Source organism: Tachyglossus aculeatus, chromosome 8 (assembly GCF_015852505.1).
Source record: "Tachyglossus aculeatus isolate mTacAcu1 chromosome 8, mTacAcu1.pri, whole genome shotgun sequence".
Taxonomy (NCBI): Eukaryota; Metazoa; Chordata; class Mammalia; order Monotremata; family Tachyglossidae; genus Tachyglossus; species Tachyglossus aculeatus.
In genome coordinates this window covers 37,769,692-37,793,471 of record NC_052073.1, presented here as the reverse complement: position 1 = coordinate 37,793,471, position 23,780 = coordinate 37,769,692, and the positions used below count along the sequence as shown (strand labels likewise).

Below are 23,780 nucleotides of genomic sequence, written 5' to 3'. Positions count from 1 at the left end.
GGGAGGGGCTGCTCCCCAAATCTCAACCCCGGGGTTGAGTCACCTTGGCTTCTCCGGGCCTCGGTTTCCTCATCTTCAAAATGGGAATGAAATGCCTGTTCATCCACCCCCTTGGGCTGTGGGAAGGGGGGGTGGGGGGAAATGGGACAGTGTCTGACCTGATTAGTACATAGTAAGCGCTTCAACACCACAGTCGTCATCATCACCAGAGCCTCGGTCTCCCCTGCACCCCAAGACCAGACAGACCAGAGCAGGTAGGGGCTGCTCCCCGAATCTCCGTCTCCCGTCCCGGTTGTCCTGAGATGGGGCGGGGGGAAGGAAAGCCGGGGACGGCCCCCCACCCCGGCGTCCCCCCGGTCCCCGCCGGGGGGTCCGGGGTCCGCATCGGGGCCGGCCCTGGGGGGGCGGCGGGCTATAGGTTCTCGCCGGGCTGGTACTGGGGCTCGGTGGCGGTGAAATAGTCCTCCAGGAACGACTGCAGGTACTCGAAGGTGGGCCGCTCCTCGGGGTCCGCCCGCCAGCACTGCTTCATCAGCTCGTGCAGCGACTCCGGGCACTCGGGCGGGCACGGCATGCGGTACCCTCTCCCCACCTGGTCCAGCACCTCCCGGTTCACCATCCCTGCGGCGGCGAGCGCGGGCCGGGGGTGAGGACGGCACCCGCCCCGGCCCCCCAAGGAGGGTCAGCGGGCGGGATCGGGTCTTAATAATCGCGCGGTGTGGGTCGGGGCCTACTTACCCTCATCTGGAAAATGGGGATGAATAATAATAACAGGGGGAGTATCTGCTAAGCGCTCACTATGTGCCCAGTCTGCTGGGACAGATGCTACGTTATCAGGTTGTCCCACGTGGGGCTCGGTCACGTATCTGTTAAGCGCTGTGTGCCTAATAATAGTAGTGGGAATATCTGTTGAGCGCTCACTATGTGTCCAGCACTGGGAGAGATGCTAGGTTATCAGGTTGTCCCATGTGGGGCTCACAGTCGTGTATCTGTTAAGTGCTCACTATGTGCCTAATAATAATAGTGGGAGTATCTGTTAAGCGCTCACTATGTGCCCAGCACTGGGAGAGATGCTAGGTTATCAGGTTGTCCCACGTGGGGCTCACAGTCATGTATCTGTTAAGCGCTCACTCTGTGCCTAATAATAATAGTGGGAGTATCTGTTAAGTGCTCACTATGTGCCCAACACTGGGAGAGATGCTAGGTTATCAGGTTGTCCCACGTGGGGCTCACAGTCGTGTATCTGTTAAGCGCTCACTATGTGCCTAATAATAATAGTGGGAGTATCTGTTAAGCGCTCACTATGTGCCCAGCACTGGGAGAGATGCTAGGTTATCAGGTTGTCCCACGTGGGGCTCACAGTCGTGTATCTGTTAAGTGCCACTATGTGCCTAATAATAATAGTGGGGCCTACTTACCCTCATCTGGAAAATGGGGATGAATAATAATAATAGGGGGAGTATCTGCTAAGCGCTATGTGCCCAGCACTGTTATGAGCGCTGGGAGAGATGCTAGGTTATCAGGTTGTCCCACGTGGGGCTCAGTTGAGTATCTGTTAAGCGCTCACTATGTGCCTAATAATAATAGTGGGAGTATCTGTTAAGCGCTCACTATGTGCCTAATAATAATAGTGGGAGTATGTGAAGCGCTCACTATGTGCCTAATAATAACAGTGGGAGTATCTGTTAAGCGCTCACTATGTGCCTAATAATAACAGTGGGTGTATCTGTTAAGCGCTCACTATGTGCCTAATAATAATAGTGGGAGTATCTGTTAAGCGCTCACTAAGTGCCCAGAACTGTTATGAGCGCTGGGAGAGATGCTAGATTATCAGGTTGTCCCACTGTGGGGCTCAGTCGAGTATCTGTTAAGTGCTCACTATTTGCCTAATAATAACAGTGGGAGTATCTGTTAAGCGCTCACTATGTGCCTGATAATAAGATTGGGAGTATCTGTTAAGCGCTCACTATGTGCCTAATAATAATAGTGGGAGTATCTGTTAAGCGCTCACTAAGTGCCCAGAACTGTTATGAGCGCTGGGAGAGATGCTAGATTATCAGGTTGTCCCACTGTGGGGCTCAGTCGAGTATCTGTTAAGTGCTCACTATTTGCCTAATAATAACAGTGGGAGTATCTGTTAAGCGCTCACTATGTGCCTAATAATAATAGTGGGAGTATCTGTTAAGCACTCACTATGTGCCTAATAATAATAGTGGGAGTATGTTAAGCGCTCACTATGTGCCTAATAATAACAGTGGGAGTATCTGTTAAATGCTCACTATGTGCCTAATAATAACAGTGGGCGTATCTGTTAAGCGCTCACTATGTGCCTAATAATAATAGTGGGAGTATCTGTTAAGCGCTCACTATGTGCCTGATAATAAGATTGGGACTATCTGTTAAGCGCTCACTATGTGCCTAATAATAATAGTGGGAGTATCTGTTAAGCACTCACTAAGTGCCCAGAACTGTTATGAGCGCTGGGAGAGATGCTAGATTATCAGGTTGTCCCACGTGGGGCTCAGTCGAGTATCTGTTAAGTGCTCACTATTTGCCTAATAATAACAGTGGGAGTATCTGTTAAGCACTCACTATGTGCCTAATAATAATAATGGGAGTATGTTAAGCGCTCACTATGTGCCTAATAATAACAGTGGGAGTATCTGTTAAGCACTCACTATGCACCTAATAATAACAGTGGGAGTATCTGTTAAGCGCTCACTATGTGCCTAATAATAATAGTGGGAGTATCTGTTAAGCGCTCACTATGTGCCTAATAATAATAGTGGGAGTATCTGTTAAGCGCTCACTATGTGCCTAATAATAATAGTGGGAGTATCTGTTAAGCACTCACTAAGTGCCCAGAACTGTTATGAGCGCTGGGAGAGATGCTAGATTATCAGGTTGTCCCACGTGGGGCTCAGTCGAGTATCTGTTAAGCGCTCACTATGTGCCTAATAATAATAGTGGGAGTACCTGTTAAGCGCTCACTATGTGCCTAATAATAATAGTGGGAGTATGTGAAGCGCTCACTATGTGCCTAATAATAACAGTGGGAGTATCTGTTAAGTGCTCACTATGTGCCTAATAATAACAGTGGGCGTATCTGTTAAGCGCTCACTATGTGCCTAATAATAATAGTGGGAGTATCTGTTAAGCGCTCACTATGTGCCTAAGAATAATAGTGGGAGTATCTGTTAAGCACTCACTAAGTGCCCAGAACTGTTATGAGCGCTGGGAGAGATGCTAGATTATCAGGTTGTCCCACGTGGGGCTCAGTCGAGTATCTGTTAAGCGCTCACTATGTGCCTAATAAAAATAGTGGGAGTATCTTTTAAGCACTCACTATGTGCCTAATAATAATAGTGGGAGTATGTGAAGCGCTCACTATGTGCCTAACAATAACAGTGGGAGTATCTGTTAAGTGCTCACTATGTGCCTAATAATAATAGTGGGAGTATCTGTTAAGCGCTCACTATGTGCTTAATAATAATAGTGGGAGTATCTGCTAAGCACTCACTAGGTGCCCAGAACTGTTATGAGCGCTGGGAGAGATGCTAGGTTATCAGGTTGTCCCACGTGGGGCTCAGTTGAGTATCTGTTAAGCGCTCACTATGTGCCTAATAACAGTGGGAGTATCTGTTAAGCGCTCACTATGTGCCTAATAATAACAGTGGGAGTATCTGTTAAGCGCTCACTATGTGCCTAATAATAATAGTGGGAGTATCTGTTAAGTGCTCACTATGTGCTTAATAATAATATTGGGAGTATCTGTTAAGCACTCACTATGTGCCTAATAATAATAGTGGGAGCATCTGTTAAGCACTCACTATGTGCCTAATAATAATAGTGAGAGTATCTGTTAAGCTCTATGTGCCTAATAATACTAGTGGGAGTATCTGTTAAGCGCTCACTATGTGCCTAATAATAATAGTGGGAGTATGTGAAGCGCTCACTATGTGCCTAATAATAACAGTGGGAGTATCTGTTAAGCGCTCACTATGTGCCTAATAATAATAGTGGGAGTATCTGTTAAGCGCTCACTATGTGCCCAGTAATAATAGTGGGAGTATCTGTTAAGCACTCACTATGTGCCCAATAATAATAGTGGGAGTATCTGTTAATCGCTCACTACGTGCCTAATAATAATATTGGGAGTATCTGTTAAGCGCTATGTGCCAATAATAATAGTGGGAGTATCTGTTAAGCACTCACTATGTGCCCAGCACTGTTATGAGCGCTGGGAGAGATGCTAGGTTATCAGGTTGTCCCACGTGGGGCTCAGTCGAGTATCTGTTTAGCGCTCACTATGTGCCTAATAATAATAGTGGGAGTATGTTAAGCGCTCACTATGTGCCTAATAATAACAGTGGGAGTATCTGTTAAGCGCTCACTATGTGCCTGATAATAAGAGTGGGAGTATCTGTTAAGCACTCACTATGTGCCTAACAATAACAGTGGGAGTATCTGTTAAGTGCTCACTATGTGCCTAATAATAATAGTGGGAGTATCTGTTAAGCGCTCACTATGTGCCCAATAATAATAGTGGGAGTATCTGTTAAGCTCTCACTATGTGCCCAATAATAATAGTGGGAGTATCTGTTAAGCGCTCACTATGTGCCCAATAATAATATTGGGAGTATCTCTTAAGCGTTCACTATGTGCCAATAATAATAGTGGGAGTATCTGTTAAGCACTCACTATGTGCCCAGCACTGTTATGAGCGCTGGGAGAGATGCTAGGTTATCAGGTTGTCCCATGTGGGGCTCACAGTCGAGTATCTGTTGAGTGCTCACTATGTGCCTAATAATAATAGCGGGAGCATCTGTTAAGCGCTCACTATGTGCCTAATAATAATAGTGGGAGTATCTGTTAAGCGCTCACTATGTGCCTAATAATAATAGTGGGAGTATCTGTTAAGCGCTCACTATGTGCCTAATAATAATAGTGGGAGCATCTGTTAAGCGCTCACTATGTGCCCATTATTATTATTATCTTGACAGAGTCCCTGTCCCACATGGGGCTCACAGTCTAAGAAGAAAGGATAATAAGCCCCCAATAGATAGCAATGATGATTTTTTTATTATTATGGTATTTGTCAAGCGCTTACTATGTGCCAGCCACTCTACTAAGAGCTGGGGGAGATAATAATAATAATAACGATGGTATTTGTTCAGCGCTCACTATGTACCAAGCACTGTTCTAAGCGCTGGGATCGATGCTAGGTGATCAGGCTGTCCCACGTGGGGCTCCCTGTCTTCATCCCCATTTTCCAGATGAGGGAACTGAGGCCCGGAGAAGCGAAGTGACTTGCCCAAGGTCACCTGGGTGACAAGTGGCAGAGTTGGGATTCGAACCCACGACCTCTGACTCCCAAACCTGAGCTCTTTCCACTGAGCCACGCTGCTTCTCGACTGGGAGCCCCGTGTGGGACAGAGACCGTGTCCAATCTGATTACCTTGAATCTACCCCAGCGTTTAGTACACTACCTGGCACGTAGTAAGCGCTTAACGAATACCATCATTATTATTATTACTGTTTTACCGCGAGCCCGTTGTTGGGCAGCGATTGTCTCTACCTGGGGCCGAATTGCCCTTTCCAAGCGCTTAGTACAGTGCTCTGCACACAGGAAGCGCTCAATAAATACGACAATGAATTATATTTTATTTTGTATAGTGCCTGGCACATAATAAGCACTTAACAAATACCATCATTATTATGTTTTATTTAGTACAGGGCCTGGCACCTAATGAGCACTTGACAAATACCATTATCATTACGTATTATTTGGTGCAGTGTCCGACACATAGTAAGTGCTTAACAAATAATAATATTATTCCTATTATTAAGTATTATTTGGTATCGAGCCTGGCACATAGTAAGCGCTTGACAAATACCATTATCATTAGGTATTATTTGCTGCAGTGCCTGGCACATAGTAAGTGCCTAACAAATAATGATATTATTCCTATTATTAGGTATTATTTGGTATCATGCCTGGTACATAGTAAGTGCTTAACAAATAATAATAATATTATTCCTATTATTAGGTATTATTTGGTATCATGCCTGGCACATAGTAAATGCTTAACAAATAATAATATTATTCCTATTAGGTATTATTTGGTATCATGCCTGGCACATAGTAAGTGCTTAACAAATAATAATATTATTACTATCATTATGTATTATTTGGTGTAGTGCCTGGCACATCGTAAGTCTTAACAAATAATATTATTATTATTCCTATTATTAGGTATTATTTGGTATTGTGCCTGGCACATAGTAAGCGCTTTACAAATACCATTTTTATCATATATTATCTGGTGCAGTGCCTGACATATAGTAAGTGCTTAACAAATATCATTATTACTATTATTAGGTATTATTTGGTATCGTGCCCAGCACGTAGTAAGCGCTTGACAAATATTATCATTATGTGTTATTTGGTGCAGTGCCTGGCACATAGTAAGTGTTTAACAAATAATATTATTACTATTATTAGGTATTACTTGGTATCGTGCCTGGCACGTAGTAAGCACTTGACAAATATCATTATGTGTTATTTGGTGCAGTGCCTGACATAATAAGTGCTTAGCAAATAATATTATTACTATTATTAGGTATTATTTGGTATCATGCCTGGCACATAGTAAGCACTTGACAAATACCATGTAAGTGCTCAACAAATAATAATATTATTCCTATTATTAAGTATTATTTGGTATCGTGCCTGGCACATAGTAAGCGCTTGACAAATACCATTAGCATTATGTGTTATTTGGTGCCGTGCCTGGCACATAGTGCTTAACAAATAATATTATTATTATTACTATTATTAGGTATTATTTGGTATCTTGCCTGGCACATAGTTAGCGCTTGACAAATACCATTATTATTATGTATTATTTGGGGCACTGCCTGACACATAGTAAGTGCTTAGTAAATAATGTTATTACTATTATTAAGAAGTATTTGGTATCGTGCCTGGCACACAGTAAGCACTTGACAAATACCATGTAAGTGCTCAACAAATAATAATATTATTCCTATAATTAAGTATTATTTGGTATTGTGCCTGGTACATAGTAAGTGCTTAACAAATAATATCCCTATTATTAGGTATTATTTGGTATCGTGCCTGGCACATAGTAAGCACTTGACAAATACCATTATTATTATATATTATTTGGTATCACGCCTGGCACATAATAAGCACTTAACTCTCAGTGGAAAGAGCCCATAGTAAGCGCTTAACAAATGCCATCATCATTATTATTATTATTATTACAAGTACCACAATTAACCCTCTTCACTTCTCTGGGCCTCAATTCCCTCATCTGTAAAATAGGGATGAAGACTGTGAGCCTCATGTGGAACGGGGACTGTGTCCCACGTGAGACAACCTCATCACCTTGTATCCCCCCCCAGCGCTTAGAACAGTGCTTTGCACATAGTAAGTGCTTAACAAATGCCATCATCATTATTATTATTATTATTATTATTATTATTATTATTATTATTATTATTACAACAAGTACCACAATTAACCCCCTTCACTTCTCTGGGCCTCAGTTCCCTCATCTGTAAAATAGGGATGAAGACTGTGAGCCTCATGTGGAACGGGGACTGTGTCCCGCGTGGGACAACCTCATCACCTTGTATCCCCCCCCAGCGCTTTGCACATAGTAAGCGCTTAACAAATGCCATCATCATCATCATTATTATTATTATTATTATTATTATTATTTGAAGCAGCATGGCTCAGTGGAAAAAGCACGGGCTTTGGAGTCAGAGGTCATGGGTTCAAATCCCGGCTCCACCACTTGTCAACTGTGTGACTTTGGGCAAGTCATTTAACTTCTCTGGGCCTCAGTTCCCTCATCTGTAAAATGGGGATGAAGACTGTGAGCCCCACGTGGGACAACCTGATCACCTTGTAAATTCTTCAGCGCTTAGAACAGTGCTCTGCACATAGTAAGCGCTTAATAAATGCCATTATTATTATTATTATTATTATTATTATTATTATTATTACAACAAGTACCACAATTAACCCCCTTCACTTCTCTGGGCCTCAATTCCCTCATCTGTAAAATAGGGATGAAGACTGTGAGCCTCATGTGGAACGGGGACTGTGTCCCGCGTGGGACAACCTCATCACCTTGTATCCCCCCCCAGCACTTTGCACATAGTAAGCGCTTAGCAAATGCCACCATCATCATTATTATTATTATTATTATTATTATTATTATTATTATTATTATTATTACAAGTACCACAATTAACCCCCTTCACTTCTCTGGGCCTCAATTCCCTCATCTGTAAAATAGGGATGAAGACTGTGAGCCTCATGTGGAACAGGGACTGTGTCCCGCGTGGGACAACCTCATCACCTTGTATCCCCCCCAGCGCTTAGAACAGTGCTTTGCACATAGTAAGCGCTAAATAAATGCCATGATTATTATTATTATTATTATTATTATTATTATTATTATTACAAGGTGATCAGGTTGGAGACCTCTGACTCCAAAGCCTGGGCTCTTTCCACTGAGCCACGCTGCTTCTCTAATAGTACGTAATACATATAATACATAATAATAATACATATAATAATAGTACAGTGCTCTGCACACAGTAAGCGCTCAATAAATACGACGGAATGAATGAATCCAGTCCTCCCAGACGGGGGCCTTGGGGCGGAAATGGGGCCCACTCCCCCGCCAGCCCCGCTTACCCGGGTACGGGACCCTGCCCTTGGTGGTCAGCTCGATCAGCAGGATGCCGAAGGACCACACGTCCGACTTGATGGTAAAGCGGCCATACAGTGCCGCCTCCGGGGCCGTCCACTTGATGGGGAACTTGGCACCTGGCGGAAAGAGGAGCGGGAATCGCGGTATTTATTAAGCGCTTACTATGTGCCAGGCGCTAAGCGCTTGGGAAGCCCAAGTTGGCAACATAAAGAGACGGTCCCTACCCAACAGTGGGTTCACAGTCTAGAAGGGGGAATCACATCAATCAATCAATCAATCGTATTTATTGAGCGCTTACTGTGTGCAGAGCACTGGACTAAGTGCTTGGGAAGTACAAGTCGGCAACATATAGAGACGGTCCCTACCCAACAGTGGGCTCACATCGGTATTATTACTATCTACGTCGGCGCTTAGAACGGTGCCCGGCACCTAGTAAGTGAGCGGTGCCCCCGGCAAACACCCTCGGGCAGACGCGGCCTCTAAGCACGCCGTTTACCCGTCTGGGGGGCACCGGGGGGGGCATCTCCCCGGGGTCCCGCCCGCCCACCCACCTTGCCGGGCGGTGTACTCGTTGTCCTCAATGAGCCGCGCCAGCCCGAAGTCGGCCACCTTGCACATGAGAGTGTCGCCAACCAGGATGTTGGCGGCCCGCAGGTCGCGGTGGACGTAGTTCATCCGCTCCACGTAGGCCATGCCGGACGCGACCTGCGGGGACCACCCCCCATCCCGGCCCGCCGGCTTTAGAGGGGCACCGGACGCCGGGCGTCTCCCCCAGCCCGCCCCCGCCCCCCGCCCCGCTCACCTGAGCCGCCATGTCCACCAGCTGGGGCAGCCGCAGGTACTTGCCCATGTCCCCCTTGAGGAAGTCCAGCAGGCTACCTGTGGGTGGGAGGTGGCCAGCGGGGCCCGGGGCTCAACCTCGGGCGGCCCCATGCCCACCCGCCCGCCCCCGAGCCCGCCGCGTCCCTCACCCTTGTTCATGTACTCGGTGACGATGTAGATGGGCTCCTCGGACACCACGGCGTACAGCTGCACCAGTTTCCCGTGCCTCAGTTTCTTCATCACCTGAGCCTCCTGCAGGAAGGCCTCCGGGGACATGGTGCCGGGCTTCAGCGTCTTGATGGCCACGCGCGTCGTCCCGTTCCACGTGCCTGCGGGAGGGCGGGCGGGTGGGCATCGGGCCCGGAGGGGCGGGCGCTCGGCGACGGGGCGGGAGGGGGGAGGCTTACCCATCCACACCTCCCCGAAGCAGCCCTGGCCCAGCTTGAGTTCGAGGCGCAGGGACTCGCGAGGGATCTCCCAGGCGTCCTTCGCCAGGCCCTGGGTCTGCGGCCTGGTGGTCGGGCAGACGCCGTTGAGGCGGTAGCACAGGCCGTCCGCGTGTTCTGGGGGCGGGGGAGACAGCAGGTCGTCTCTGGGGTCTGGCTTGGAGGCCACGCGGCCGGCGGCGGGACCCCCCACCACCCGTCCGCCGTGCGGTCGCATTCGCTGGGCGCTTCCTGGGTGCCGAGCGCCGTACTAATCAATCAATCAATCGCATTTATTGAGCGCTTACTGTGTGCACAGCACTGGACTAAGCGCTTGGGAAGTCCAAGTTGGCAACATATAGAGACGGTCCCTACCCAACAGTGGGCTCAAAGTCTAAAAGCTAAGACTAAGCGCTAAGCGCTCGGCAGAGGACAGTAGAACAGCAACCACACAATCCCTCACCTGTCCCCATGTTTTGTTGTCCAACTCCCCCTTCTAATAATAATAATGGCATTTATTAAGCGCTTACTATGTGCAAAGCACTGTTCTAAGCGCTGGGGAGGCTACAAGATGATCAGGTTGTCCCATGGGGGGCTCCCACTCTTCATCCCCATTTTCCAGATGAGGGAACTGAGGCCCAGAGCCAACACACAATCCCTCACCTGTCTCCATGTTTTGCTTTGTTGTCCGTCTCCCCCTTCTAATAATAATGGCATTTATTAAGTGCTTACTACGTACAAAGCACTGTTCTAAGCACTGGGGAGGTTACAAGGTGATCAGGTTGTCCCACGGGGGGCTCCCAGTCTTCATCCCCATTTTCCAGATGAGGAAACTGAGGCCCAGAGAAGTTGAGTGACTTGCCCACAGTCACACAGCTGGTAATTGGCGAAGCCAGGATTCAAACCCATGACCTCTGACTCCAAAGCTCGGGCTCTTTCAACTGAGCCACGCTGCTTCTCTGCTTCTAGATCGTGAGCCCGCTGTCGGGTGGGGTTCATCTCTATATGTTGCCGACTTGGACTTCCCAAGCACTTAGTACAGTGCTCTGCACACCATAAGCACTCAATAAATATGGCTGAATGAATCCCTGCCCACAACGAGTTTACAGTCTCTACAGAGCCCGGGCTTGGGAGTCAGAGGTTGTGGGTTCTAATCCCGGCCCCGCCACTCACCAGCTGTGTGACTTTGGGCTTCACTGCTCTGTGCCTCAGTGACCTCATCTGGAAAATGGGGATGAAGACTGGGAGCCCCATGGGGGACAATCTGATCACCTTGTACAGAGCCCAAGCTTGGGAGTCAGAGGTTGTTATTATTATTATTATTATGGTATCTGTTAAGCGCTTACATTGTGCCAGGCACCGTTCTAAGTGCTAGGGAGGATACAAGGTAGTTGGGTTGTCCCACGTGGAGCTCACAGTCGTCATCCCCATTTTACAGATGAGGTCACTGAGGCCCAGAGAATAATAAGAAGAAGAAGTCACAACTTCTCTGAGCCTCAGTTCCCTCATCTGTAAAACAGGGATGAAGACTGTGAGCCCCCCACAGGATAACCTGATCACCTTGTAACCTCTCCGGCGCTTAGAACAGTGCTTTGCACATAGTAAGCGCTTAATAAATGCCATCATTATTAATCAATCAATCAATCGTTTTTATTGAGCGCTTACTGTGTGCAGAGCACTGTACTAAGCGCGTGGGAAGTCCAAGTTGGCAACATATAGAGACAGTCCCTACCCAACACTGGGCTCACTGTCTAAAAGGGGGAGACAGAGAACAAAACCAAACATACTAACAAAATACAATAAATAGAATAGATATGTACAAGTAAAATAAATAAATAGAGTAATAAATATGTACAAACATATATACATATATACGTACAAGTAAAATAAATAGAGTAATAAATATGTACAAACATATATACATATTATTATTGAGGGAGATGCAGACAGACAACAACAGAGCAGACTAACATACGGATACCCCCCAGCCCAGTGCTTAGAACAGTGCTTGGCACATAGTAAGCGCTTAACAAATACTACTCACGCCGCTCTGTGTCCATTCTGCGTGTCTTAACGAGCGCACAAATACACAGACACACATACGTTTTGTTGTCTGTCTCCCCCTTCTAGACTGTGAGCCCGCTGTTGGGTAGGGACCGGCTCTATATGTTGCCAACTTGGACTTCCCAAGCGCTTAGTCCAGTGCTCCGCACGCAGTAAGCGCTCAATAAATACGATTGAATGAATGAATGAATGAATTGACTGTACCCTTCTCCCCAGTGGTCGCCCCCCGCCCGCCTGGGGCCCTCCCCTCCCCCGCCGGGCGGCCCGTACTGGAGTAGTAGCCGACGAGCTGCTGCAGGGTCCCGAACGGTGTGCGCGAAGTGATATAGACGCCGCCGTTGTCCAGCTTGCGGATCTTGTAGTGTTTCACGTTCAGCCCCTTGGCGTTGTCGAAGTCGGAGACGGAGAGACAGTAGGCACCTGTCGGGGAGAGGGCGAGGGGCTCACCGGCAAGACCCGGCCCCCTCGGCTCCATCCGTGCCGCACAGCGGGCCTGGCACTCAGGAAGGACCTGGATTCTAATCCCGGCCCCACCACGGGGACCTCGGGAGAGTCCCTTCACTTCTCTGGGCCTCAGTTCCCTCCTCGGGAAAACGGGGATGACGACAGGGAGCCCCACGTGGGACAGGGACTGTGTCTAATAATATAATCGTAACGATGGCATCTGTTAAGCGCTTACTATGTGCAAAGCACCGTTCTAAGCGCTGGGGGGGATACAAGGTGATCAGGTTGTCCCACGCGGGGCTCACAGTCTTCATCCCCATTTTACAGATAAAGGAACTGAGGCTCAGAAAGGTGAAGTGACTTGCCCAAGGTCACACAGCTGACATGTGGCGGGACCGGGATTCAAACCCATGACCTCTGACTCCGAAGCCCGGGCTCTTTCCACTGAGCCACGCTGCTGTACCGCCTGATTAGCTCGTACTTACCCCACTGCTTAGAACAGCACTTGTCACCTAGCAAGGGCTGAACAAGTACCGTCGTGGTGGTGGTGGTTATTATTCCAGAGCGGGAGCCCACTACAGCACCCTGCACACGGCGGGCACTCACTCCACAACCCTGAGGGGGAGGAGGAGGGTGGGCGGACGTACAGAAGGCTGTACTGAGTGTCCCTGGGCTCCCAGGACTCCCGCAGCAGGCTTCAACACACACCCACGGCCTCTTCGTCTTTGTGTGGCTCAATCGTGTCCGCAACGCATACACACTCGCACACACGCCGCGCTCGGCCCGCCCTAGCTCAAACGCTGGCGTGCCCCAACGCACGCTCACGCGTGTTCGGCCCTCTCCGGCCCTAAGCTATTTCATTTTGTTAGTATGTTTGGTTTTGTTCTCTGTCTCCCCCTTTTAGACTGGGAGCCCACTGTTGGGTAGGGACTGACTGTATGTGTTGCCAATTTGTACTTCCCAAGCGCTTAGTACAGTGCTCTGCACATAGTAAGCCCTCAATAAATACGATTGACGATGATGATGATGCCTGACCCACATTCTGGGGGCGGAGGAGGAAGGGGCCGAGGCCCAGGGATCTCTCCGCGCCTCGGTTTCCTCGACTGCCAGACGGTGCGGCCTCCCCCGGGGCGAGCCGAGGGCCGGAGGACGGTGGGAGTCGGGGACCCCGCGGGCGCCGGCTACCTTTGGTGGTCTCGCTCTCCCGCACCAGGAAGGTGCCCCGGGGGTTGCTGGGATTGAGCAGAAGCCGCTCGGACTCTCGCCTCGTTATCTTGCCGAAGAACCACCTGCCGGAGAGGAGAGGGCGGCCTTCACAGCCCGCCGCCGCCCCGCCCGGCTGTCCGGCCCACCCCCGGCGGGCTGACCAGAGCCCCGGGCCCGTGGCGGGGAAGGGGGAGGGCAGCGGGGGACCGGACACTCACTCTTCGGCCTGGATGGAGTCGGACGGGGCCACGTAGTTGCTGGGGACGTAGCCCGTCTCCCCGCTGGTGAGCGAGTGGGCCAGCCACCAGTCTCCCTCCCTGATGGGCACAAACAGAGAAACGGACAGGCCAGCCCGCGGGTCAGTGGGGAGGGCCGGGGCCGACGGCGGACGGTCACCCGCCCCCGCCTCGGGGGCCCGGGCGAGGGGTCTGACGAGCCGGCGGTCCGGTCCCGGGCTCTGGGAGGACCCGGCTGGTTCCCCGAAGGCCCCGCCGGTGGCTCTGGACGGCACCGCCCCCGTCCCCCCAACCGAGGCCACCGACGGCGACCACCGGGTGAGCAGGGGCCGTCCCCGCCCTTCTCCGGACAGGCGACGCAAGAGCAAGGAGGTGGGGACTCGAACCCAGAACTCCGGGCCCCTCGTCGGCCCAGACCGAGCGGTTACGGGGGGCCGAGCCTCCCTCCCTCGCATCTGGGACCCGTCCCCCACTCCCAACCCGCCTCCGATGGGGATTTAGACCGGCGGTCTCTCCGGGGCAGGAAGGAGAGGCCCGTCCGGCCGGCGCCGGGACCCCGTCCGCCCCCGGAGGCCCGTCCGCCTGCCCCTCCGCTCCCCGGCCAGGGCTCCCATCTGCCCGGGATCGGCCGTCGACGGGACGGACCCCGAGGAGAGCCCGGTCCGGAGGACGCGCGTCGAGGGCGAGCCACGTGTGGAGGCCACCCGCGGGGACGGGCCCGCCGGCCGGCCGGCCGGGGACGGGGGGTCCGGGGGGCGGCAGGTACCTTTGGAGCCATCTGAATTTGAACCAGGCGTTGCTGGAGCAAAGGGAGATCCAAGAGAGGCGGAAAATGGCGTGGGCGAGGAGAGGGACAGAGCGAGCGAGCGAGCGAGAGAGAAAGAGAGAGAAGAGAAAAGCAGAATGGCCGTGGTGAGAGGCAGGGGACGGACGGCGTGGCCCTCGGCCGGCGGAGGGGGACGGACGGACGACCCGCCCGCCCCTGCGAGCCCCGGACTCCCACCAAGCCCTGGTCGGTGGCGGGGAGAAGATATTGGATCATCATCCTATATTCGTTAAGCGCTTACTCTGTGCCGGGCACTGTACTAAGCACCGGGGTGACGCTTAGTACAGTGCTCTGCACACAGTAAGCGCTCAATAAATACGATTGATTGATTGATTAGACACGGTCACTCTCCCGCCTGGGGCTCACAGTCTTCAACCCCGTTTTCCAGCTGAGGGAACGGAGGCCCAGAGATGCGAAAAGACTCGCCCAAGGCCACAGAAGCAGCGTGGCTCAGTGGAAAGAGCGCGGGCTTTGGAGTCGGAGGTCGTGGGTTCAAATCCCGGCTCCGCCACTTGTCAGCTGGGTGACTCTGGGAAAGTCACTTCACTTCTCTGGGCCTCAGTTCCCTCATCTGGAAAATGAGGATTAAGACTGTGAGCCCTCCGTGGGACAACCCGATCATCTTGTAACCTCCCCGGCGCTTAGAACAGTGCTTTGCACATAGTAAGCGCTCAATAAATGCCATCATTATTACTATTATCATCATCTTCTGGCTCCCAGGACCGGGCTGTAGCCACTAGACCACACTGCCTCCCACGGGATGGGAAGCAGAGGGAGAAACTGAGGCCCAGGGGAGGCAAGGGACCGGTCGAAGGCCTCCCCATGGGGCCAGCTGGGACCCCCAATTCTCCTCCCGGCCGACGCCCCTCTCTCCATTCTGAGCTGGGTGGCCAGGGCGGGCACACCCTCCCCCCGGGTTTTAATCAGAGAAAGGGGGGCGACGGTATCTACGAAGCGCTTACTATGTGCCAAGCCCTGTGCTCGGCGCCGGGGCAGACCGAAGATGAGAGTCGGGACCCACGGGGGGGTCCCAGTCTAAGAGGCGGGGGGCTTTAATCCCTATTTTACAGCTGGGGAAACCGAGGCCAAGAGAGGTTGGGTGACTTGGGCGGGCTGGCCCAGACGGGCTGGGGAGGGGCCGCCCGAGTCCCCAGTTCTCCTCCAGGCTCCGTGGGCTCCGGCGGGCTGGGCACCACTGGCCGTGGGCTACCTTCCTCCGGGCCCCGGTTGCCAAGACGAGGGCGGCGGAGACGTGAGGTGGCATCTGCCCGGCGTCAGTGGTAGAAAAGCACAGCGTGGACGTACCACTGATGCCTCTGTGGATGTTTCACTCGCGCTGCTCTCGGAAACACGACCCCCGCCGACGGTCTACCCTCTTGCCCTCCGACCCCCCAGGTACCCCGAGCAACAGACACGCTCACTTCTCCAGCCCCTCTGCCCCTTCGTCGCCTCCTCCTCTTCTCCGGATCCCTCAGAAATGAGGGCACGGGGACCAGGCCACCTCCCTGCCCCCTCAACCCCGATGACCCCGCCACTGGACACCACTGCCCAGGGGGTCTCTCGGCTCTGTAGCCCGAGGCCCGGAGGGGATTAGGAGCCCGGATCGCACCGGCCGAAGCCCCCAGGACCCCCGGTAACCCAGACCGGCTCCGGGGGGTGCCCCTTAGACCCCAGCTTAGGGGCCGGGGTGGCCCGCTCCCATCCCCTCCCTTAAATCCCAGAACGGCCGGGAAAGACGAGAGCTTTTGTGAGGACGAGAAGGAACACAGAGTCCCCAGGGGTAGCCTTCTCTACCCTCAAGAATAATAATAATAATAATAAATAACGGTACTTGTTAAGCGCTTACTACGTGCCAACCACTGTTTTAAGCACTGGGGTAGAACGGTACTTGTTAAAGCGCTTACTACGTGCCAAGCACTGTTCAAAGCACTGAGGTAGATACAAGTTAATTCAGGTCGGACACAGTCCACGTCCTAAATGGGGCTCACACTCTTAATCCCCATTTTACACCTCAGGTCTCATAATAATAATAATAACGATTGTGGTATTTGTTCAGCGCTTAGCTGTGTGCCAAGCACTGTCCTTAATGCTAGGGTGGATACAACAATAATAATAATGATAATAATGATGGCATTTATTAAGCGCTTACTATGTGCAAAGTACTGTTCTAAGCGCTGGGGAGGTTACAAGGTGATCAGGTTGCCCCACGGGGGGCTCACAATCTTAATCCCCATTTCCCAGATGAGGTAACTGAGGCCCAGAGAAGTGAAGTGACTCGCCCAAAGTCCCACAGCTGACAGTTGGCGGAGCCGGGATTTGAACCCACGACCTCTGACTCCAACGCCCGGGCTCTTTCCACTGAGCCACGCTGCTTCTCTGGAGTTAATTAGGTCGGACGCAATCCAAGTCCCACGTGGGGCTCACACTCTTATCCCCGTTTTTTTTTTACAGATGAGGTAACCGAGGCCCAGAGAAGTGAAGTGACCGGCCCAAGGTCACCCAGCAGACAAGTGGAGGAGCCAGGATGAGAACCCAGGGCCTTCGGATTCCCAGGCCCGGGAGCTTCTGGAAAATACGGTCGAGTTAATTGAAGACTCTGGACTGATTTAACAGCGACTGGGTTTTCCGTCTGGATCCGGGGGAGGCCTTTAAACTCCCGGGACAACCACGGGCCACTGAACTAAACCACCCAGACGCCCTAAGGATCCACATCCTCCGACTGTCTAAACGGCAGCATCCAAGAAGTGAGTGAGGGGCTTGCGGACGGGCAGGGAGCCGGAGCCCACCCAGAATAATAATAATAATAACTACGGTAGTCGTTAACGCTTACGATGTGAAGCAGCTTGGCTCAGTGGAAAGAGCCCGGGCTTCGGAGTCAGAGGTCATGGGTTCATCATCATCAATCGTATTTATTGAGCACTTACTGTGTGCAGAGCACTGTACTAAGCGCTTGGGAAGTACAAGTTGGCAACATATAGAGACAGTCCCTACCCAACAGTGGGCTCACAGTCTAAAAGAGTGGGCTCACAGTCTAAAAGTTCAAATCCCGGCTCCACCGTCAGCTGGGTGACTTTGGGCAACTCACTTCACTTCTCTGGGCCTCAGTTACCTCATCTGGAAAATGGGGGTGAAGACTGTGAGCCCCCCGTGGGACAACCCGATCACCTTGTAAGCTCCCCAGCGCTTAGAACAGTGCTTTGCACATAGTAAGCGCTTAATAAATGCCATTAATATTATTATTATGTGCCAGGCACTGTTCTAAGCGCTGGGGGAGAGAAGCAGTGGGGCTCAGTGGAAAGAGCCCGGGCTTTGGAGTCAGAGGTCGTGGGTTCAAACCCCGGCTCCGCCAACTGTCAGCTGTGTGACTTTGGGCAAGTCACTTCACTTCTCTGTGCCTCAGTTACCTCACCTGTAAAATGGGGATTAGGACTGTGAGCCCCCCGTGGGACAACCTGATCACCTTGTAACCTCCCCAGCGCTTAGAACGGTGATTTGCACAGAGTAAGCGCTTAATAAATGCCATTTAAAAAAAAAAAAAGATACAAGATTATCAGGTTGGACACAGTCCCTGACCCACCTAGGGTTCACAGTCTCAATCAATCAATCAATCGTATTTATTGAGCGCTTACTATGTGCAGAGCACTGTACTCAATCCCCATTTTACATCTGAGGCAGGGTAGGGACTTGCCCAAGGTCACACAACAGACAACCGGTGGAGCCTGAATTAGAACCCACAACCCTCTGACTCCGGAAGCCAGGTGCCCTTCGGGTCGGGGAAGCCACAGTGGGGATTGGGGGGGGGGATTTGGGTGGACGGGAGGGGGGTCCCAGATGCAGGATAAACTGAGGCACTGGATGGGGGTCCCCTCCGCTGCAACCATTTGGCCACAGAAGGGTCAACAACTAATCCGGCCTGCCTGACACCCCCCGCCCCCCATATTGTCCCCTCACTGTCCTCCTCTAATCCCCGACCCCCCATCTCCTGCCCCATCAAAGCCCCATCTCCCCAGAGGGAGGTGGGGGTACAGTGAATAATAATAATACTAATAACGGAATTTGTTAAGCACTTACTATGTGCAAAGCACTGTTCTAAGCACTGGGGAGGATACAAGGTCATCAGGTTGTCCCACAGGGGGCTCACAGTCTTCATCCTCATTTTACAGACGTTACAGAGGCGCAGAGAAGTGAAGTGACTTGCCCAAAGTCACACAGCTGACAAGTGGCAGAGCCGGGATTTGAACCCACGACCTCCGACTCCAAAGCCCGGGCTCTTTCCACTGAGCCTCGCTGTTCAGCTACCGCAGGTGGGCAGGAGCGGGCCTTTCCCCCAGGGCTTGGCCCATTAATAATGATAATTATTATTACGGTATTTGTTAAGCACTTACTATGTGCCAAGCACTGCCCCCTGACCTGTCTTGGCCAACGGTCAAGGGGTAGATGGGGGGGATCCCCCTGGGCCCAACGACCCCCCAAGGAAGGCCAGCCAAGTCCCCCCTCCGGCCTCGCCCGGTGGGAACGGACACCCAAAGTGACGGGCAGGCCGGAGGTGGGCTAATTCCATTAATCTGCCTGGCAACAGGGAGGGGCGACCCCTCACCTGGTGGCGAAGGGATGGATCGATTAATCCGGACTATTTACTGAGCACTTACTGTGTGCAGAGCGCTGCACTAAGCGCCTGGCGGAGGACGACGCAACAATAGAAGAGACGCACCCCCTGCCCTCAGTGAGCTGGCAGGCTAGAAGAAGCGACGTTGGAGGAGCGAGGGCGAGAGGGGCGACAGGTTGCCCGAAGTGAGGGCCCAGACGGCTTGGGCCTTTACTATGTGCAAAGCACTGTTCTAAGCGCTTGCGGGGGGCTACAAGGTGATCAGGTTGTCCCACGGGGGTTCCCAGTCTTCACCCCCATTTTACAGATGAGATTTTATAAGTGAGGGCTTGGGCGGGGTTGGGGGAGGGAACCCCCGGGGGGTGAGAGGTCAGAGGTCACGCTGGGCACCGCTCAAGACCCCCCACGGGGTGCCTGTCTACCTCCACGTTCACCATTCATTCATTTAATCGTATTTATTGAGCGCTTACTGTGTGCAGAGCACTGTACTAAGCGCTTGGGAAGCACAAGTTGGCAACAACAGCCTCCTTGGGGCCCTCCCGCCCCAAACACAGCGAGGGGCCACCAGCCTTTCCGGCCCACAAGCCCAAGAGAAGCAGGGCGGCCTAATGGGTAGAGCCCGGACTGGGAGTCAGATGGCCCTGGGTTCTCATCCCGGCTCCGCCACTTGTCTGCTGTGGGACCCTGGGTCAGTCACTTCCCTTCCTGGGGCCTCAGTGACCTCATCTATAAAATGGGAAGTAAGACCGAGCCCCACGCGGGACAGGGGCGGTGTCCAATCTGATTAGCCCGTACCTCCCTCGGCGCTTTGTACAGCGCCTGGCACACAATAAGCGCTTAACAATTACCGTTATTAAAAATAAAAAAACGCTCCTAGGAGAGAGACTTGGCTGCGGAAAGGACAGCTGCAAACCCTACAGCTGCGGAAAGAGCCCGGGCTTTGGAGTCAGAGGTCATGGGTTCAAATCCCGGCTCCGCCAGTTGTCAGCTGGGTGACTTTGGGCAGGTCACTTCACTTCTCTGGGCCTCAGTGACCTCAACCGTAAAATGGGGATGAAGACGGTGAGCCCCACGTGGGACAACCTGATCACCTTGTAATCTCCCCAGCGCTTAGAACAGTGCTTTGTACATAGTAAGCGCTTGATAAAGGCCATTATTATTATAATACAATAATACATTATTGTATTATATATACATTGTATTATATATTGTATATATTGTATTATAATACATTATAATACAATATTGTGTTATAATATTAATATAATATTATAATATAATATAATAATAACAATAATGATGGTGATGATGATGATGATATTTTATAAGCGCTTACTCCGGGCTGAGCTTGTGCCACAATTCCAGGGATACTTAAGTGACAGAGGACAGCCGGCCGGACTATCCCGAAGCCACGGGGTGGGCTGAGGCTGTGCCCGGGGACCGCGTATGCCCAGACGGAAGGGCTTGCCCGGGCCCCCGGTGGCTCCCTGGAGGAGGAGGCGGCTCTGCCCTACACAGGGGGGCTTGGTCGGAGCTGAAGGATGGAAACCACCTCTCCGGAGGGCACGGGGAGGTGAGTGTGAGGGGCAGAGATGAGCTCAGGGGGCGGAGGGGACGGGTTCGAGCCCAACCAGGCTGCCCCGGTGGGCGGCCGCTCTCCCGCCAACCGGTTCTCCCTCGCGGCTGGAGGTGGGCGGCCACCCTGCCCCGCTCTCCGCGTTCTCCTTCCAACACGGACAGCGCCAAGAAGACCGGTCCCCTGGCTGCCCCGCTCTCCTGGTGTCCCTTCCAACCCCGGGCAGCGCCAGGGAGGCTGGTGCCAGGGCCAGGATGCCACCCTTCCCCATCCTCCAGGTTTTCTCTCCAAACCCGGGCACAGCGCCAGATAGGCCCGGGGCCGAGGTGCCGCCCTGGCCCGCTCTCCTGGTCTACCCTCCAACCCCGGGCTGATCCTCCCGAGGGCAGGTGGCGATGCCCAGCCCAGGTGCAGAGGAAGATGGGAGTGGGGGCACAAGGGAGGGAAACCCAGGGAAAGAGAGGAGGAGGAGAAAAGGGAAGCAAGAGAAATGGGCAGGGGCGAGGGGCAGGGCCGGTTCTAGCCACAGAGGGGCCCGAGGTTGGAAACCGGGCCTGCGGCGGGGACCGTGGTGACCTGGGGCTCAGAGAAGCCCCCCTGCACCCTTCCCGCCCCTGTCTGACAGAAGCAAAGATAATCGGATACACACCTGACGTCCACTTTCCTCCTAGTGCCGGCGTATAGTGCAAAGCAGAGGAAGAGAGAAAGAAAGCGGGGAGGCCAGGACAGGGATGAGGAGGAGGAGGAAGGAGGGCGGGAGAGGGAGGAGGAGGGATGAGAGAGTGAGAAGGTGGGGATGGAGGAAAGAGAGGGAGCGGTAAAAGCGAGGGGAGGGAGGCGACAGATCAGCAGAGGGGCAGAGGAGGGGCAGGGGGCGTCCAGCCAATCCCCACGTGGGGCGGGGGCAGCGGGGGAGCTGGGAACACAACGGCCCCCTCCGTCTCCCCACTCTGAGGGAAGACCCTCCGCCCCCGCCCTCCCTCCTGCCGCGTCCACCGAAACGACAATGACGGGGCTCTTGGCGAGGCGCTGCCTACGCGCCCGGCACTGTGCTAGACGCTGGGGAACTTCCGAGATCATCAGGGGGGACGTCTCTTCCCGCCCCGGCACCTCACCTCGGGGGGGAGGGACCCCGGCCTTTGCTTCCCGCCCGTCCCGCTCCGGGGGGCCGCCGGGCGGACTTGGGGCGGCGGTCTGGGCCGGACCGGACCTGACTCACGTGCTGTTGATGATCTGCAGGCGCTCTCCCTTGCGGAAGGACAGGTCCGTCTCCGTCCGGGACTCGTAGTCGTATAAGGCCACAAAGGTGGTCACCCCACCTGGAGTGGCCCGACGGGCACAGGGAAGGACGGACACGGGGCGGGGGCCGTCAGCGCCGCCACCATCCCGCCCCGTCCTCCCCCAGGGGGGTCCCCCAGCCGCTGACCCCGCTGACCTGAGAGCGGCCCGGCCTTCTGCGGGGACGTGACCGTGTCTGAGCTGTTGAAGCCGCCGAAGAGCTTGGCGTCGGCCGCACTGCTGCTTGGGGCGCGGTGGGGGTCCGGCCCGGCGGGCTGCACGGGGGCGGCGGCGACGGCGGAGGCGGCGGGGGGGTTGGGGCGGGGGCCTTCGGGCCCCCCCAGGCTGCTGCGGCGCCGCTGGGTGGGCTCTCTGGGCTTGCTTTTGCTGCTCCCCATGGTCCGCCTGGGTGGGTGGGGGTCAATCAATCAATCAATCAATCAATCAATCGTATTTATTGAGCGCTTACTGTGTGCAGAGCACTGGACTACGCGCTTGGGAAGTCCAAGTTGGCAACATATAGAGACGGTCAGTACCCAACAGTGGGCTCACAGTCGAGAAGGGGGAGACAGACAACAAAACAAAACATATTAATAAGATAAAATAAAGAGAATAAATATGTACAAATAAAATAAATAGAGTAATAAATCCGTACAAACATATATAGATATATACAGGTGCTGGGGGGAAGGGAAGGAGGTAAGGTGGGGGGGATGGAAAGGGGGAGGAGGGGGAGAGGAAGGAGGGGGCTGAGTGTGGGAAGGCCTCCTGGAGGAGGTGAGCTCTCAGTAGGGCCTTGAAGGGTCAGGCCGGACACCACGCGGGGGGTCCCCGGAGGAGGAGGAGGAACTGGGGGAGGAGGGGGCAAGACGCAACCAGAAGCAGCGTGGCTCAGTGGGAAGAGCCCGGGCTTTGGAGTCAGAGGTCACGGGTTCAAATCCCGGCTCCCTGTGTGACTTTGGGCAAGTCACTTCACTTCTCTGGGCCTCAGTGACCTCATCTGGAAAATGGGGATGAAGACTGGGAGCCCCCTGGGGGACAACCTGATCACCTTGTAACCTCCCCAGCGCTTAGAACAGTGCTTTGCACATAGTAAGCGCTTAATAAATGCCATCATTATTATTATTATTATTATTATTATTACCACCTACCTGGGATGAGTCACGATGCTCTGAGGCTGGGAGGGGAGACCATCTGCTTGGCTTAGCAACCGGGGGGTTCTGGGTAACAGAGACACAGAGAGACACGGAGTCAGAGACAGAGAGACAGAGAGAAGTTGGGGGGGTGGGCGAGGAGCGGGGAGGGGGCAAGGAGAGCCATTCATTCATTCAATCGTATTTATTGAGCGCTTACTGTGTGCAGAGCACTGGACTCAGCGCTTGGGAAGTACAAGTCGGCAACCTATAGAGACGGTCCCTAACCAACAGCGGGCTCACAGTCTAGAAGAGGGAGACAGACAACAAAACAAAACATATTAACAAAGTAAAATAAATAGAATAAATATGTACAAATAAAATAGAGTAATAAGTCTGTACAAACATAAG

The 23,780-nt window shown here is 52.9% G+C and overlaps 1 protein-coding gene across 3 annotated transcripts; it reads right to left on the bottom strand.

The window, feature by feature from the left end:
• Positions 1 to 131: 131 nt before the first annotated feature.
• On the bottom strand, positions 132 to 23,456 carry SRC (SRC proto-oncogene, non-receptor tyrosine kinase). Of its 3 annotated transcripts, XM_038750273.1 has the most exons (14): positions 23,388 to 23,456; positions 22,394 to 22,641; positions 22,178 to 22,277; positions 21,608 to 21,625; positions 14,717 to 14,749; positions 13,933 to 14,031; positions 13,694 to 13,797; positions 12,335 to 12,484; positions 9,983 to 10,138; positions 9,725 to 9,904; positions 9,556 to 9,632; positions 9,305 to 9,458; positions 8,738 to 8,869; positions 132 to 621 (listed from the first exon to the last, which is right to left on the bottom strand). In XM_038750273.1, the coding sequence occupies exons 2-14, from the start codon at positions 22,632 to 22,634 to the stop codon at positions 413 to 415; spliced, it is 1,653 nt and encodes a 550-aa protein (XP_038606201.1). In that variant the 5' UTR covers positions 22,635 to 22,641; positions 23,388 to 23,456; the 3' UTR covers positions 132 to 412. The 3 variants fall into 3 exon arrangements, with proteins under 3 accessions (XP_038606201.1, XP_038606203.1, XP_038606204.1); XM_038750275.1 differs by lacking the exon at positions 14,717 to 14,749; XM_038750276.1 differs by lacking the exons at positions 14,717 to 14,749; positions 21,608 to 21,625.
• Between the last annotated feature and the right edge of the window lie 324 nt (positions 23,457 to 23,780).